Source organism: Saccopteryx bilineata, chromosome 4 (genome assembly GCF_036850765.1).
Source record: "Saccopteryx bilineata isolate mSacBil1 chromosome 4, mSacBil1_pri_phased_curated, whole genome shotgun sequence".
Classification (NCBI taxonomy): domain Eukaryota; kingdom Metazoa; phylum Chordata; class Mammalia; order Chiroptera; family Emballonuridae; genus Saccopteryx; species Saccopteryx bilineata.
The window spans coordinates 290926181-290939833 of record NC_089493.1 but is presented as its reverse complement, the minus strand read 5'-3'; the positions used below and the strand labels follow the sequence as shown (position 1 = coordinate 290939833).

Sequence of the window (13653 nt, the reverse complement as noted above, 5' to 3'; positions counted from 1 at the left end):
TTAGCGAACTCAGTGAAAGACTTGAATAAATCCTCCCCTCTTGTTGTCTCTTTCATAGGCAAAACAGCAAGACTTTCCTCACGTAGCATGTCATTGACAGCATACCTTGCAATCACGCTGAACTGGGATAAATGGCTTCTGTCTGTTGACTCATCCAAAGCGAGAGAAAAGAATGGTGCTGCATTTATGTCCTTCACTTGTGTTGCCTCAATTTGATTTGCCATCATGATGGTACGATCGTGAACAGTTCTTGCTGACAGAGGCATGTCTTTTATTTGTTTGATTATCTTGTCTTTATCCGAAAAGTCGTCAAAAAGTTCATTGGCAACATCAAGCATGAATGTTTTGGCATACTCCCCTTCTGTGAATGGCTTTCTGTTTCTCACAATTGCTAAAGCACCAGCAAAGCTAGCCGAATTCCAGTCACCTTGTTGGGTCCAAACACAGAGTTGCTGCTGACTAGCTTGCACTCTGCACAGTAGCTCTTGACATGCTTTCTTCTTGCTGTCCCCCACTGGATATTTCGATGCAAATGTAGTATGGTGTGTGTTGAAGTGCTGCTTTATATTTGACTGTTTCATCGATGCAATTTTATCATTGTGTATTAGACACACTGCAGAACCTGCTCTCTCCACAAAGGCGAATTCCTCTGTCCATTCCTGCTGAAAAGTACGATACCTATCATCTTTTTTTCTTTTAGCTATCTTCTTTGTCAAAAGGGTTTCTGCAATTAACTAGCTGACTACTTGATTAAAAGGAGGGAAGTTTACTTCCTGACCTCACGATGACCTGTGTACGTTATGTATTATCCAATAAAAATTTGGTGTTGTCCCGGAGGACAGCTGTGATTGGCTCCAGCCACCCACAACCATGAACATGAGCGGTAGGAAATGAATGGATTGTAATACAAGAGAATGTTTTATATTTTTAATGTTATTATTATTTTTTTTATTAAAGATTTGTCTGTGAGCCAGATGCAGCCATCAAGAGAGCCACATCTGGCTCGTGAGCCATAGGTTCCCGACCCCTGGTCTGGTGTGTCCATGCTCTTGACGCTTCGCGCCTGGTAGTCACTTAGCCAGCTGTCATGGTCTCGCAGCACTTGTGTTGAAGTCACCCTTATTTTAGGTAATTATGGCCCCAAAGCACAAGAGTAGTGATGCTGGAAATTCAGATAAGGCCACAGAGAAGCCATAAAATGCTTCCTTTAAGTGAAAAAGTGGAAGTTCTCAAGTTAATAGGGAAAGAGAAATATTGTATATTGAGATTGCTAAGGTCTACAATAAGAATTTACCTTCTAGCCTGACCAGGCGGTGGTGCAGCGGATAGAGCGTCGGACTGGGATGCGGAGGACCCAGGTTTGAGACCCTGAGGTCACCAGCTTGAGCGCAGGCTCGTCTGGTTTGAGCAAAGCTCACCAGCTTGGACCCAAGGTTGCTGGCTTGAGCAAGGGGTTACTCGGTCTGCTGAAGGCCCTCGGTCAAGGCACATATGAGAAATCAATCAATGAACAACTAAGGTGTCCCAACGAAAAACTGATGATTGATACTTCTTCTCATCCTTCTCCGTTCCTGTCTTGTAAGAATGAGCTGGCACTAGAACTCCAGGTGTGCAGGCTTTATTAGAGGAGAAAGACCTGCTGGGGCACTTCTCCGAAAGAAGGGCCCCAAAAACAGACCGAGGAAAACTTCGTAGGGTTGGGGGTAGCCTCGAGCAAGGGTGTGCTGGTATGTTCGGCTTTCTGGAATACTCCTCTTTGGGGTGATTGACCAGCTTCCTGGAATTCCTTTGTCGGTAATTAAGGGTGGGGTCAAACAGATAAGCAGAACAGCAAAAGGGCAGTTGTAATTCATGTATCTATCATCTGTCTGTCCCTATCTATCCCTCTCTCTGACTCTCTCTCTGTCCCTGTAAAAACAAACAAACAAACAAAAAAAACAGAAAAAGAATTTACTTTCTATCAGTGAAATTGCCCAACTTACAAGCTCAACTTTATCACAGGTCTGTAGGTATAAAAAAAGTATACTACAGATGGGGTTCATAGTATATACACGGAAACTGCAGTTTCAGACATCCACTGGGGGTCGTGGAACACTTCCCCTGTGGATAAGGGGGGACTACCGTACTGTGTAAAGGGAGAGGTGGGTGGCAAAGTAAAAAAACAGAGGTCAAGGCCACGAGGTGCTGCAGTAGATGCAAATTTCTCCCTTCTCCGCAAATGTGCAAGGCTTGAAATCAGGAGGAATGTCCTCCTCCATTTTCAGTCATCTTTAGAAAATGAAGAAAAGGAGGTAAAATTGACATGATTTGTAGAAGGCACAGTTTTCTGTCTGGAAAATCCAAGTGAAGCTGTTGAAAAACAAACAATGCAAATGTTCAGTTAGTTGTCCGGGTCTCAAATTACACTAAGGAAATCAATAGCTTCCCTATTTATACCAACAACAACCACTTAGAAGATTTAATGGGAGCGGTGATCCCATTTGCAATAGCAACACTAAAGGTAATCGGCCTAAGAATAGCCTTAATAAGAAATGCATAAAATCTATATGAAGATGCGTTTAAGGCCGAGCTGAATGATGCAGAAGAAGACTGACCTCAGGGAATGGCAGACTTATTTTTGAAAGAAGTCAACAGCATAAAGAGTATATACATAATTAATGTTAGTGCAATAAAAAAAGCTCCATCTGTTAAGAGCCCACCAATTCTTTAATTTTCTGCATTTTACTTTTCTATTTTATTCTAATCCACATATAAAACAGAGGTATTTTGCACTCTGGTTGTACTCCTTTGTCCCCTGACCAGGACTCATCTTCTCTTTCATTAGCACCATACTTTAGGATACATTTGTAATCATTTATTATCTTACCCAATTTTGTTTGCCATTAAAAACGTAATTAATGTTCCACCTGACCAGTGGTGGCACAGTGGATAGAGCGTTGACCTGGGATGCTGAAGTCCCTGGTTCAAAACCCCAAGGTCACTGTCTTGAGCAGGGCCTTGATGGCTTCAGTACGGGTTCATCTGGTTTGAGCGGAGGCTCGCCAGCTCAAGAGCGGGGTCTCTGACTTGAGTGCAGGGTTATCTACATGATTCCATGGTCGCTGGCTTGAGTCCAATGTCACTGGCTTGAGCAAGGAATCACTGGCTTGGCTTGAGCCCCCAGTCAAGGCACGTATGAAAAGCAATCAATGAACAACTAAAGTGAAAAGTGAAGCAACTATGAGTTGATGCTTCTCATCTCTCTCCCTTCCTCTTTCCCCTTCCTCTCTCTCTCTCTGAAAAAAAAATTGTTTATAAATACACTAGATTTCTTAAACTTAGATGTTGTTTGGGAAATAATTTAGATGATCATAACTATTACACACATGTTCAGAGTTGAGACACTGCGGTTTCCACACATTTTTCTATTAATAATACACAAGATCACTTTATAATTTCTTCCAAAGTGTACCTACCATCCCAACAAAAGTTCATCCCTGCAACTAGCTCACACTGAAGGTGGGGATTTGGGCTCAGCAGCAGGGCTGCTGATCCTAAAGTTGCCTGGGGTTCACTGAAGCTGAGACCTGGGTGTGTCTTGGGGTTGGATGGGGGTGGGGTGGTCTCTTATAATGTGAGCCACAGGCACTTCCTGTCTTTTAAGGACACAGTCAACAGACCTGGGCCAAGCCTCAGGCCCTGTGGTTGCACAGGGGTTGATTGGGGTTAGAGACAGCTGGATCTTCATTGTCCTGTGGTAGGCAGTTAGACATGAGCAGAGCAAGGACGATGGGCCACGTACAGAAGGTCAGCAGTGGGGAAAGCCCCGGGTGCCTAGCAACCAGCAAAGCTGGGAAAACAAGGACCTCACCCCCAGAAAAATTTTCCTCCCCTAGCATATTGATAGTCATGAGGTTTAGACCCCCTGACCTTTCATATCACTGGTCATACATTGTGGACCCTCCCTGACCTTTCTTTCCCTGGCATGATGCTAGTCATGAGGGTTAGACCCCCTCAGAGGGGGGACAACAAGGCGGCCCAGAGAATAGCCCTTAGGCATTAATCGCCAGGACAACGAGCTTCTTCTTCTTTTTTTTTTTTTTACAGAGACAGAGAGAGAGTCAGAGACAGGGACAGACAGGAACGGAGAGATGAGAAGCATCAATCATTAGTTTTTCATTGCGCATGGCAACCCCTTAGTTGTTCATTGATTGCTTTCTCATATGTGCCTTGACCGTGGGCCTTCAGCAGACCGAGTAACCCCTTGCTCGAGCCAGTGACCTTGGGTCCAAGCTGGTGAGCTTTTGCTCAAACCAGATGAGCCCACGCTCAAGCTGGCGACCTCGGGGTCTCGAACCTGGCTCCTCGGCATCCCAGTCCGACGCTCTATCCACTGCGCCACTGCCTGGTCAGGCAGGACAACGAGGTTCTGATCCGCATCAGAGACATCTAGGCCTCAGTTGTGTTTCAGCTCCAGGTCCATACAAGCAGCAAAACCAGACAAGCAACGCCATGGTGGACATCAGGGCCAGCTGCATTGACTAATGACCCCCTGCCCTGGCGCTGACCAATCAGGGGAGACCATGACCCAGAAAGGACACACCTGGGAAGCTGATGAACGTTCTATTGGAGTGCTTCCCTGACACCTCCAGATAAGTATCCCCAAGCCCAAGGACCCGGTGGCTCTCTCCAGGGCGCATACCGGGGCTTTCCCCACCCTTTCCCTTCCCCCAGGCTGTTTTCTTCCCCTCTCTCTTTCTTCCAAGTTCCAAGGGCCCTACTTTTGCCTCTTTAACATGTTTCCTGAGCTCATTTCTTTTATGGCTTACTACTGCTAAGTCGGTGACTTTCTAAATAAACTTTCTTTTATAGTTTGAGTCTTGGCTCTGAATTTTTTCCCGGCCAGAACTCAAGTACCGAGATTGCTGAACCGAGGTCCGGTCGGACCCCACCGGTCCAACCCCTGGTGCCGTTTTCGCAGCTGCCAGTAGGAAGGGAGCAGCGAAGGCTCCTTGTTAGTTTCCTTAAGGGGCAGACCTTTCCTGGAGTGTTCTTATATGGATTGTTGCGTGACAAATGACCCCAAAATGTAATGACTTACAACAACAATTTGTTATTATTTCTTGCATTTCTGCAGCTTGACTGGACACAGCTGGGTGGTTCTGACTTGGGGTCTCTCCTGTGGTTTGGGTCATAACTGTCACAGAGGTGCTGGGGCTGGAGTCTTCGAAAATCATGACTGGTTCAACCGTCCAGGAGGGCCTCTTCACTCACGAGGCTGGCGCCTCAGCGGGGCCGACTGCAGCAGACGGGAGCCGGTCAGGCAACTCTCTTTTTCTGTCACATCGTCTTTTCATATGGCTAGTTAGGACTTCCTCACTGCATGCCATTCTCAGACTTCCTGTAGGGTGGCTGGTTTGCCCCAGAGGGAACATCCCAAAAGTCCCAGGTAAAAACTGTAAAGCTTTTTTTTTTTTTTTTTTATTTATTTTATTTTATTTTTTTACAGAGACAGAGAGAGAGTCAGAGAGAGGGATATACAGGGACAGACAGACAGGAACGGAGAGATGAGAAGCATCAATCATTAGTTTTTTTTTGTTGTGCATTGCGACACCTTAGTTGTTCATTGATTGCTTTCTCATATGTGCCTTGACCGTGGGCCTTCAGCAGACCGAGTAACCCCTTGCTTGAGCCAGCGACCTTGGGTCCAAGCTGGTGAGCTTTTGCTCAAACCAGATGAGCTTGCGCTCAAGCTGGTGACCTCGGGGTCTCGAACCTGGGTCTTCTGCATCCCAGTCCAATGCTCTATCCACTGCGTCACCGCCTGGTCAGGCAAAACTGTAAAGCTTTTTAAGATCTAACTTTGGCCTGACCAGGCGGTTGCACAGTGGATAGAGCATCGGACTGGGATGTGGAGGACCCAGGTTCGAGACTCCGAGGTCGCCAGCTTGAGCGCGGGCTCATCTGGTTTGAGCAAAAGCTCACCAGCTTGGACCCAAGGTTGCTGGCTGGAGCAAGGGGTTACTCGGTCTGCTGAAGGCCCGCGGTCAAGGCACATATGAGAAAGCAATCAATGAACAACTAAAGTGTTGCAATGAAAAACTAATGATTGATGCTTCTCATCTCTCTCCGTTCCTGTCTGTCCCTATCTATCCCTCTCTCTGACTCTCTCTCTGTCTCTGAAAAAAAAAAAAATAACTGAAATTTATTGAAAATCTTTTAACGTGCCAGGCACAGTTCTACACACCTCATGTGCTTTACCACAGTAAAGGTGCTCTGCTGCGTCTCTTCCATTTGTCCCCGGGAGTCCCGTTCCCCCTTCTCTACCCAGCCCTGGGCCCAGGAGGTCGTCTTCTGATTTTTTTTTTTTTTTTTTACAGAGACAGAGAGAGAGTCAGAGAGAGGGATAGACAGGGACAGACAGACAGGAACGGAGAGAGATGAGAAGCATCAATCATCAGTTTTTTGTTGCGACACCTTAGTTGTTCATTGATTATTTTCTCATATGTGCCTTGACCGTGGGGCTACAGCAGACCAAGTGACCCCTTGCTCGAGCCAGCTACCTTGCGTCCAAGCTGGTGAGCTTTACTCAAACCAGATGAGCCCATGCTCAAGCTGGCAACCTCGAGGTCTCGAACCTGGGTCCTCTGCATCCCAGTCAGATGCTCTATCCATTGTGCCACCGCCTGGTCTGGCAGGAGGTTGTCTTCTATGAACTACGTCACCAGGCTCCCTTGCTCTCTGGCTTCCAGTTGGATTTGTCCAATGGGGAGCCCCAGTAGGAGACAGAGGAAGGGGAGACAGTGAGGTCATAGTACTTATCCTGTTGGATCACTTGGCTGGCTGCTTCCCTCAGCGGCTCTCATGTGAATTGTCCTCTAACCAGACGTGGGGTACTCTATTATCTTTTGTAGGGTTTCCCTGCACCCTGACTGCCCTTTTAAAATAACCCCCTTGTTAATTCTTCAAATTCTAATTATAGTTTCCAAATAGAACCTGACTGATAAAGGTATGTACCTGACCAGGTAGGTAATAGCATTGTTTCCATCTTATGGATGAGGAAATAGGTTCAGAGAGTTTAGATGATGGGCTCAAGGCCACACAGTTTTATGTAAGAGGCAAAGACTCAACCCAGAGAATCTGATGACAGAGTTTCAGGGACCTTGCAAGGCCTCAATGCCAGGTTAAACAGCATGTTCCGTTCACCCATAGAGGGTGCCAGACACTCACCCTTTCTCCTTTCTTTCATTAAATCCATTTTGATACTGTTACAGTGTATTCCCCTGCAGTTGAGAGATCAACAAGATTCCTTATTTGCAAAATGAGAGAATTCTCCAAGCTCTGACAGCCTTGCAGAGAGGAGTGGTGGATCTTAGAAAGATTTTGGCCGTTGAAAGAGCAATTCTGGAGCTGGGCATGGAGCATGTGATCAAGGTCCAACCAATCAGAGCATCAGAGCAGTGATTAGTTAGGAGTGACCCGAACAAAGCCAATGGGATTATTTTCCTGTAATATCTGTAGAAGAGTCACAGCCTCTTCTCTACCAGGCTTCAACCTAGGTGAAGATAAAGCCTGGATTTGCCACGGGCCTCCATGTGGATAAAGGACCCCTTCAATCCAGGAAGCAGAACCAAGAAATGGAGAGAAACTAAATTTGGTGATATCATTTCAGACCCTGAAGCCAGCCATGTCTGAAACCCACACAATGCTCTGGATGATTTTCTTACATGAGATAATATAGTCCCTTTCCCCCTTATGACAGAGTATCAACTCTAGAGCCCCAACACTGTCACTTGCAGTGGAAATAGTACTGACACAGGGGAAGACAGCTTGGAGTAGGAAGAGGAGAAGAGGTCCTGCAGCAGTCAGATGAACTTCTATTCTTCCAGCAAGACCCAATGGAAATGCTACCACATTTGCTTAGCCTTCCAACTACTTTCCCCGCCGTAGTTAGTTGCTCCCTTCTGACTTTATAGCCCTTCTTACACGGTGTTGTAATTGTTTGGGTGGCTGTTTCTATTTCGAGGCAGTCCAAAATATGCTGGAATCTTATTCATTTGGAACCTTTAGTTTTTGAAAAGGTCTGCAACAGAGGCCCTGGCCAGTTAGCTCAGTCGGTTAGAGCGTCATCCCAAAACACCAAGGTTGCAGGTTTGATTCCCGGCCAGGACACACATACGGGAAGCGACCAATGGATATACAACTAAGTAGAACAACAAATGAATGCTTCTCTCTCTCTTCTCTCTGTCTCTCTAAAAATAAATCAATAATAATAAAAAGAGAAGGCGTGGCACAAAATTGATACTAACTCCTTGAAAGTTTGTTGTACAAATAACTGAATGAATGAGACGAGGCAGTAGCTGTAAAAATGGGTGGGAGGAGATGGATGGGGGCCATCTCTGTGGTGCCAACGAAAAGTAATAGCAGCCTTGAGTCTCTTTTTGGAATACATAGGCTTGAGATTAATATTAATAACAAAATGTTACTCAGTTGAGTTGGACAAAATCCCTGGAGTAAAATTAATAATAGCAGTGATTTACTATACGACTTATGTGCCAGGTGTTTTGTGCACATTAAATTTAATCTTCACTTCAGCCTGGCAACAGAAGTATGGTGGATGTGTGGTGACTCCATGAAATCTACTTTATTCTGGGAAATTGAAATCAACTCCGGGGGATGATTCTTTAAGCCAATCATAGCAATTCCATCCTCCTGCACAGTGGCTAGCTCAGGGATGCACAGGCCGGGGCCAATTAGGACTAGTAGGATAAAGCTTACAGCCATGAGAAAGGATGTGAGAAAAGGTGCTCTCTCTTGCTGGGTGTGAATGGGAAAGTTTGTGACCCTGGCTGTTCCTGGCAGCCATCTTGAGGACACGGAAGAGAGCATAGTGGAGGAATAGGTCCAGGGTTCTCATCATTTCCAGCTTGAAGCTGACCTATGTCCAGCTATCAAAGTTATATGAGCCAAAGGCATATCTCTAATTCCTCCTGAGTTGAGTTTCTGTTATTTCATCTAATTACACAGTGAGAGAACCAAGACTTCAATAGTAATGCCCTCAACAGACCTCAGCTAGTGCTAAGAGCTGGGACTTCACTTCCAATGGTCTCATCCAAAAGCCTATGCTCATGCCCTGGCCAGGTAGCTCAGTTGGTTGGAGTGGCATCTCGATGTGGCAAGGTTGCAGTAGAGGAACTGCAGACCCAGAAAGCATTGAGCCATTCCTGTTTAACAGAGTTTCGCAAAGGCGGGCGAGCAAACCAGCAGGGGAAAATTGCTTCTCAGGCCAAGGAACAGCAAAATGACCCTTCATGGTGGTGGGCAGGCTATCTGCAAAGCACTGCCCTGCAGGCAAGCACTTACATAGCCTTACACAGACTGTACAGACAGGGTGCTACCAGGTGCTCACGCCCTAATCAGGCAAAGTACAAGCGAGCAAGCTGAACACAGCTGTTTTCCCAACAGCTATTAAACTCTTGTGGTGGTTTGTGTTTTTCTTTCATGCTCTTATCACAATTATAACTATGGTACTTATTGGGTACTTTTAAAATAATTTGTCTCTAGTACATAAAGACACAATTGTGTCTGTTTTGCTCAGCATCGAATCTTCTGAACAGTTGTTTTCACTTTGCAGGCGACGATAAATATTTGATGAAAGAATAAGGGAAAGCTTTCTGTGGTCATGAGTTATATCAGTGGTTCTCTAAGTGTGGTTGCTGGGCTTGCAACATTAGCATTGCCTGGAAACTTGTTAGGAATGTTAATTTTATTACGCTCCACCCAACCCTACTGAATTAGAAATTCTGGAAATGGGACTGGCAATGTTTTAACAGGCCCACCAGGTGAGTCTGATTTACGCGGGAGTTTGAAAGCTGCTGAGTTATACAGATTTGCTCCAGTCTATGCAGTAGGCACACCTTTGCTGCTAGGGATGGTTTCCTGCTTCTATTTCTTAAAATCAACAATTTCACAAGTAAAGTGGTTTGGAGGATAGGATCAAAAACCTAACACATCCTTTGGTGTCCCAGAACCCAGGACCTTTACAGCTGTTGCTCCTTCTGCTTTTTTTTTTTTTGTATTCTTCGGAAGTTGGAAATGGGGAGGCAGTCAGACTCCCGCATGCGCCCGACTGGGATCCACCCGGCATGCCCACCAGGGGGCGATGCTCTGCCCCTTGGGGGGGTGGTTTGCTCTGTTGCGACCAGAGCCAATCTAGAGCCTGAGGCAGAGGCCATAGAACTATCCTCAGCGCCCGGGGCCAACTTTGCTCCAATGGAGCCTTGGCTGCGGTAGGAGAAGAGAGAGACAGAGAGGAAGGAGAAGGGGAAGGGTGGAGAAGCAGATGGGCGCTTCTCCTGTGTGCCCTGGCCGGGAATTGAACCTGGGACTCCTGCACGCCAGGCTGACGCTCTACCACTAAGCCAACCAGCTAGGGTTTCCTTCTGCTTTAATGACCCTTCCAACTACTGACTTGATGATCCAGGTCTCAGTTTACAGATTCCCCAACCCTCCCTCTATTTACTGTCAGCCCACCGTGTGTGTTGCCTGCACATTAGGGCACTCCTGGTTCCTTACAATTAGTTTATTCATTTGCTCTTCACTTACTGCTCATCTGCCTCCTCAGGGCGGGGACCAGAGCCGCCTGGTTTACTGCTCTAGTGCTGGCCCCCCAGCAGCGCCTGGACCATGGGGTTAACGTGCGTGTGGACCGAGTGGATGTGGTACGAGGACAGCGGCTGCGTGCCGCTGACTTGTAGCCGGGTGCCCGGCACGTAACAAGTTCTCCCTGAAGATGCGCAGAATGAATGAGCGAACAAAGCGAAAGAGAAAGCGCTCCTCCACTTAAGAAGGCAGGTCGACCGCCCTTCACCAACATGGCCACCGGCTGGCGTGGACGGGCGTCGGGCGCGGGGCGGGGCCGGGGGCGGGGCCAGCGGGAACCGCCAGGTGCGGCCCCGCCCTGCATCCCCCCCGCCCCGCGCCTGATTCCGGATTGGTCCGGTTCCAGCGCCGCAGCCCGGCGGCCGCGCCGTGGGGCCACGCCGGGCGCTCGCCACTTCCGGCGCGTTGGGGCTGTTGGCTAGGGGCGGCCGCGCGTCACAAGCGGGCGGCTTCGGCGGGGACGCGTGCAGGGATGCTTCGGAGGCCGGCGGCGGCGGCCGTGTGGGCTGAGACGGCGGGGACAGCACGGGCCCTCGGGCCTCGCCCCTGAGCCGACCCCTCGGGCTGCGCCGCCGAGGCCCCTCCAGCCTCTGCCCCTCCAGCCTCGGCGTAGAGGGCCCGCCGCTGCTTCTGGACGCGGAGGCCGGGGAGCCCCTGCCTGGGCCCCGAACCTCCCTTCGGGGGTCGGGCCCGGGCGGGGGGCCCCGAGCTGCTGCCCTCCTTGCCGGCCTCCCGAGCCCCATTTCCTGCTTTTTCAATTAAGTTGGGGCGGAGCGGTGGGTCTTGATGAATTGTTCCGGGCGTCCCCGATGAGGCGGGCCGGGGGGCCGCGCTCTTCTTAGAGGGTCCCCGCGGGGCCCGGGTGGGAAAGCGATTCTCTTTGCACGGGCGGGGGACTTCCCGAGTCTGCCGGGATCATGACCTGAACTGTGCGAGCGGGACGTTTCCGAACCCCGAGAGCCAGCTCACCTGAGCCGCCCTGCCCCCGGCCAGCATGGTAAGTGGGGTCCGAGCCCCTTCCCTCCCAGGGTGCTCGGCCTGACGGGGGGCAGCGGGCCCCAGGACTGCTGAGCCACCGCTCCTCGCTGGGGCGGGGAGAGCCGCGTGCGGATCGGGGCAGTGACACATGCGTGCCGGGTTCGCAGCCCGGCTCTGTGTCCCTTCCCCTCCCCCCCGTGGATGTCTCTTGGACTGGGAGGGACCTGGAAGCGCAGCAGGCACAACCCTTGCATCTGATGTTTGCCTCTCTGAGCAGTGTAGCTCCTCGTGACATTAACTATCATTATTTTGTGAGGGCTTACTATAGGCCAGGCCCTGTGCTAAGTGACTGACATGTATTTAACTAGTACATAAGCCCTCTTCTTAAGTGGGGAGACCGAGGCACAGAACCAGTTCAAGGTCACTCTTAAGTGACAGTGGCACGATTTGAGCCCTGGCATTCCGACTTAAGAGCTTCGGTTAGATGCAACACACAGAACTTGTTCCGGTCTTGCTGTAGGTTTGTATGTGGGGAAACAGGGTTTGTGATTTATTTGCAGAGGTTACTTACCTAGATACAGTTATAGCAAAGTCAGGAAGAGTGCTTTCCTTGGAAACCCCGTCCACTGCTCTGCCACATGCAACCATTTTTTAGCTGGTAGTGCCTGGAAAACTACTCATCCTTCCAGATCCAGCTCAGAAGATGCCTTTGCTGACGATATACATTCTGCATTTTCCTGACCCGGACCCACTCTTCTTAGATTTATTAAGCGTGTATCTTTTGTTGTCATGATCGTTTCTGAGCCTTATCTGTCTATTGCAAAACACTGGGCTACCTCCAAGATGAGATTGTCTGAACCTTTATGTGTCCCTGCTCTTCGCACATAGTAAAAAACTGTGGGGAGTGGTTGATGGCCCAGCCTGTGTTTGAACACCTCCAGTGACAGAAGTGTTTCCAGGGCAGCCCATTTACCTCTGCTTAAGTGAGTTACTTAGTTGAGAAAGGGATACAGTGGCATCTTCAGTGGTACAGATGTTCAGGCCAGTGGGATTTTCAGAACATTTAAGGAGGCTGTGGGGGTGTGTTCAGGTCCTGGGAGTAGATGGAAGACCCGTGGCAGAGCCCTTGTCTTCCTGGGACCTACAACCAGTCAGATACATACACTGTGAGCTCGAAGCAGCACTGTACAGTAGGTGCCATATGTAGTGCAGTGGCCGATCTATGAGGCTCTCCGAGTCCCACTTTCCTCATCTGTAAAATGTGGAGAATGGAATTCTCTAGTGAATAATCCAGAGGTAGGAGATAGAACATTTAGTGAGGAAAGTAGTGCGGAGTATTCCTGCATTGTTCTTTTCAATGGATAATTTAGTTTGTTTTCTTAAACTGCAAAATATACATATGAAATTTACCTTTTTAAACATTTTTAAGTGTACGGTTTAGTAGTTTTGATTACATTCACATTGTTGTGCATCCATCCCCAGAACTTTTTTATCTTGCAAAACTGAACTTACTAAACGCTAACTCCCATTCCTGTTTCCCCAGCCCCTGGTGACCACTGTTCTGCTCTCTGTCACTGACTACTCTGAATACCTCATGTAAGTGGAATCATCCAGTCGTCTCTTTGTGACTGGCTTATTTCACTTAGTACCCTGTCCTTGAGGTTCATCCAGGTGTAGCGTGTGTCAGAATTTCCTTCCTTTTTAAGGCTGAATAATACTCCATTGTGTGTATGTACTGCATTTTGTTTATCCATTCATCTATTGACGGATACCTAGATTACTTCCACCTTTTGGCTACTATGAGTAATTCTGCTGAGAACATGGGTGTACAAATCTTTCATTGAATTTTTTTTCTTTTTTTTTTTTCTTTTTACAGAGACTGATAGAGAGTCAGAGGGATAGACAGGGACAGACAGGAATGGAGACAGATGAGAAGCATCAATCATTAGTTTTTTGTTGCGCATTGCGACTTCTTAGTTGTTCATTGATTGCTTTCTCATATGTGCCTTGACCGCGGGCCTTCAGCAGACTGAG

The 13653-nt window shown here is 48.2% G+C and overlaps 1 protein-coding gene across 4 annotated transcripts in view; it reads left to right on the top strand.

Annotated features, from left to right (window-relative positions):
• The first annotated feature begins 10985 nt into the window (after positions 1–10985).
• Positions 10986–13653, top strand: part of XPO6 (exportin 6) — a 122283-nt gene continuing 119615 nt past the window's right edge. For all 4 annotated transcript variants that reach the window (XM_066275508.1, XM_066275509.1, XM_066275507.1 and 1 more), the window contains exon 1: positions 10986–11638. In XM_066275508.1, coding sequence (XP_066131605.1) covers positions 11636–11638 — 3 coding nt within the window. In that variant the 5' untranslated portion in view covers positions 10986–11635. The remainder of the gene's footprint in view (positions 11639–13653) is intronic.